Source organism: Octopus bimaculoides, chromosome 18 (genome assembly GCF_001194135.2).
Source record: "Octopus bimaculoides isolate UCB-OBI-ISO-001 chromosome 18, ASM119413v2, whole genome shotgun sequence".
NCBI classification, from domain to species: domain Eukaryota; kingdom Metazoa; phylum Mollusca; class Cephalopoda; order Octopoda; family Octopodidae; genus Octopus; species Octopus bimaculoides.
In genome coordinates this window covers 10,312,317-10,315,264 of record NC_068998.1, presented here as the reverse complement: position 1 = coordinate 10,315,264, position 2,948 = coordinate 10,312,317, and the positions used below count along the sequence as shown (strand labels likewise).

At 35.1% G+C, this 2,948-nt stretch overlaps 1 protein-coding gene across 1 annotated transcript in view; it reads right to left on the bottom strand.

The window, feature by feature from the left end:
* Positions 1–2,948, bottom strand: part of LOC106874748 (intersectin-1-like) — a 195,361-nt gene that overhangs the window by 149,787 nt on the left and 42,626 nt on the right. The window contains exons 10-12 of the mRNA XM_052974532.1: positions 2,447–2,587; positions 1,794–1,878; positions 392–531 (exon numbers count right to left, since the gene is read on the bottom strand). Coding sequence (XP_052830492.1) covers positions 392–531; positions 1,794–1,878; positions 2,447–2,587 — 366 coding nt within the window. The remainder of the gene's footprint in view (positions 1–391; positions 532–1,793; positions 1,879–2,446; positions 2,588–2,948) is intronic.

Sequence of the window (2,948 nt, the reverse complement as noted above, 5' to 3'; positions counted from 1 at the left end):
ATTTTTTTGCATCAAGAAATAACAAAAATTGTGTTTAATCATTTAAATAGAGGTCCAAATGTCACAAAAATTTGTACTGCACAGCCAAAGGTAAGTATGAAAATAAATATGTAAAAAAAAATTAAGATAAAACATACTATTTCTGGGGTGTTTCAGCTACACACAAACATCCCTAGAGTTTTAGTATTAACAATATATATATATAGGAGGAGGAAAACAAGACAGCAATGATAATAATATGGGATGATAACAATAAAGAAAAAACTACTGAGTAAGAAGAGAAAAATGTGGAGGTGGTCATGGAAGAAGTATGATAAAAGTGGTGATGGTGATGTCAACGATGATGATGATGGTGCCGTCATGTAGTTTTCTGTTTGATTCAGATACTTACATTGAGTTCTGCAGTGGCATTTTCAATGTCAAGAAGTTTCAATTTGGCTTCTTTCTCCATTTCATCCAGCTCCCTGGTCAATTTTTCGATTGCATTCTTCTTCATTTCAACTCCATGCGACAGGGTTCGATGCATTTCAGCTGCAAGAAGAAAAATAAAAGAAATTAGCCGTTACATCATGTATATTGCAACTTTAGTGAAGGTGCATGACTTAATGGTTAGGGCTTACCAGGGCCGGATTAGGACCCATAGAGGTCCTAAGCACTTATAAGATTTTAGTTCCCTAATATATGTGTAATTTGAAATACAATTAGAGGTTAAAATAGCCTCATTAAGGAATAGTAATTTCCAATGAATTACTGGTTCATTTTTTGTGAATAATAATATTCATAAAATAATAGGTCTAAATATAAATCTTAGTTTATTAAAAAGAAAATTGGTGTCCCATTCAGGAGGTAATGTTGTGATTTAGATCCATTGTATGCCATGGAAAATGGGTCACTGTCCCCATAAGAACTAAGGACTCAAGACTGTGATGTCCAAGGGTTGATGAGGACTGATGGTCATATTGCTTAACCACAAGCCACCCTGATCAAGTAGACCAATAATTGAAGACATTCCAGTCATGGCCATCCCCACTTTTATGAAACTATATCTAGGACCACATTATCCAATCTGTTCTTCTCCTTTGAAGAGAGAAACTTGGCTGTTATTACATGCAAGATGGTCAGTTGCATAGAGCAACCCACTTGCTGGCACATGTTGTCTTGGAGACTTGGGTCATTGGTAAAAATGAAAATGATGTGCTTTTCTGCTGTTTTTTTTTTTTTGTTATTTTGTGGAGTTTTTTTTAGACACATATTCAAGAAAGAGGACCTTCTTGAATATAAGTATTTTAACCCTTTTGATACCAACCTGGCTGAAACCGTTTCTGGTTCTGTAGTACAAATGTCTTGTTTTCAGAAGTTCTGAATAAAAATCTTCCACCAAACCTTAGTCACAATTTATGTTCCTAACACTAGCTTAATGAGTTATTTTACTAAATTCTTTGTTATATTTAAAATTAATTGAAGGAAACACAGAGCATCTCAACAGAAATATGGTAACAAAAGGATTAAGGCAATCACTTGTAAGAAACTCCAGTTTAATCACAAACAGGTGAAACCTTAAAATTCGAAGTTCTCATTTAGAGAACTTACAATATAAGACAAAGAAATGCAAAAGAAATCTGCCCTCAGGTTCTAAGTTTGCAAAACCCACACACATATACACATAAAGCATTGCAGAATATTCTAATGTTTTAATAGTGAACTATTAAAAAATAAAAAACTTGAGATGATGAAAGTAAATGAATGAACAAAACATAAGATTGAAACAATAACTGTGAAGAAGTAATACATACAGGCTGGTGTTGAACCAGCCGTTTCAACTTTCAAATTGAGCTGTTCTTTTTGTTGCTGTAATAATAAATACTTCTGACTGAGATCCTATAGAAGAAGAAGAAGAAAAAGAAATAAGACAATTGCCACAGAATTTTGTTGTTGCTGTTGTTATGAATTATTATTATTATTAAGACTGATCAGGCAAAATCATTAGCATGCTGGGCAAAATGCTTAGTGGCTTTTTGTCTATGCAGCATCTTTGACCAGTGTCTTCTACAATAGACCCAGGCCCACCAATGCCTTGTGAGTGAATTTAGTAGATGGAGACTGTGGGGAAGTCTACTGTGTGTGTGTGTGTGTGTGTGTGTGTGTGTGTGCGTGTTTACTTATCGCCACACCCACCCAACTGTTTGACAACCATTGTTGGTTTATTTTCATTCTTGTAACTTAGCAGTTCAGCAAAAATCACCAATAGAATAGAATGAGTACTAGACTTTAACAGAAATATTTTAAATTACAAGTACTAGGGTCGATTTCTTCAGCTAAAACCCATCAAGGTGGTACCCCAGCATGGCCACAGTCTAAAGATTGAAACAAGCAAAAGGTAAGAGAACAGTAACTGAATAAGAAAAATAAATATGTAAATGCAAATGTCTTGATGGAAAGAACTTACCTGCAACTGTAGTTGAAACCTCTCGATATCAGCTAATTTCAAGTCCCTGGATTGACGCATCCTTTCAATGCTCGTTGTGAAGTCAGCGACCCCATTGCGAACTTGGGTGATCTTCTGAGCAAGTTCACTTTTTTTACCTTCCTGCATATATATAAAATACGTATATTACACAAATGCATAAACCTATATTTGTGTGTGTGTGTGTGTGTGTGTGCGTGTGCGCGTGTGCGTGTGTGTGTGTGTGTGTGTGCACATTTACACACAAATGCATACATACATAGACACACACACACACACACAAATACATATCTATATATATATGTATACAAACATGAATAATAGAATTTGACCACCATTAACTTTTCATAATTTGTGTGTGCGTATGTGTGTGCACACGTGTGTGTGTGTATGTGTGTGTGTGCACCATATGCACACACATAGATATATATATACACATACAGATATTCATATATACACAAATATATAGAGGGGGGAGGGGAGG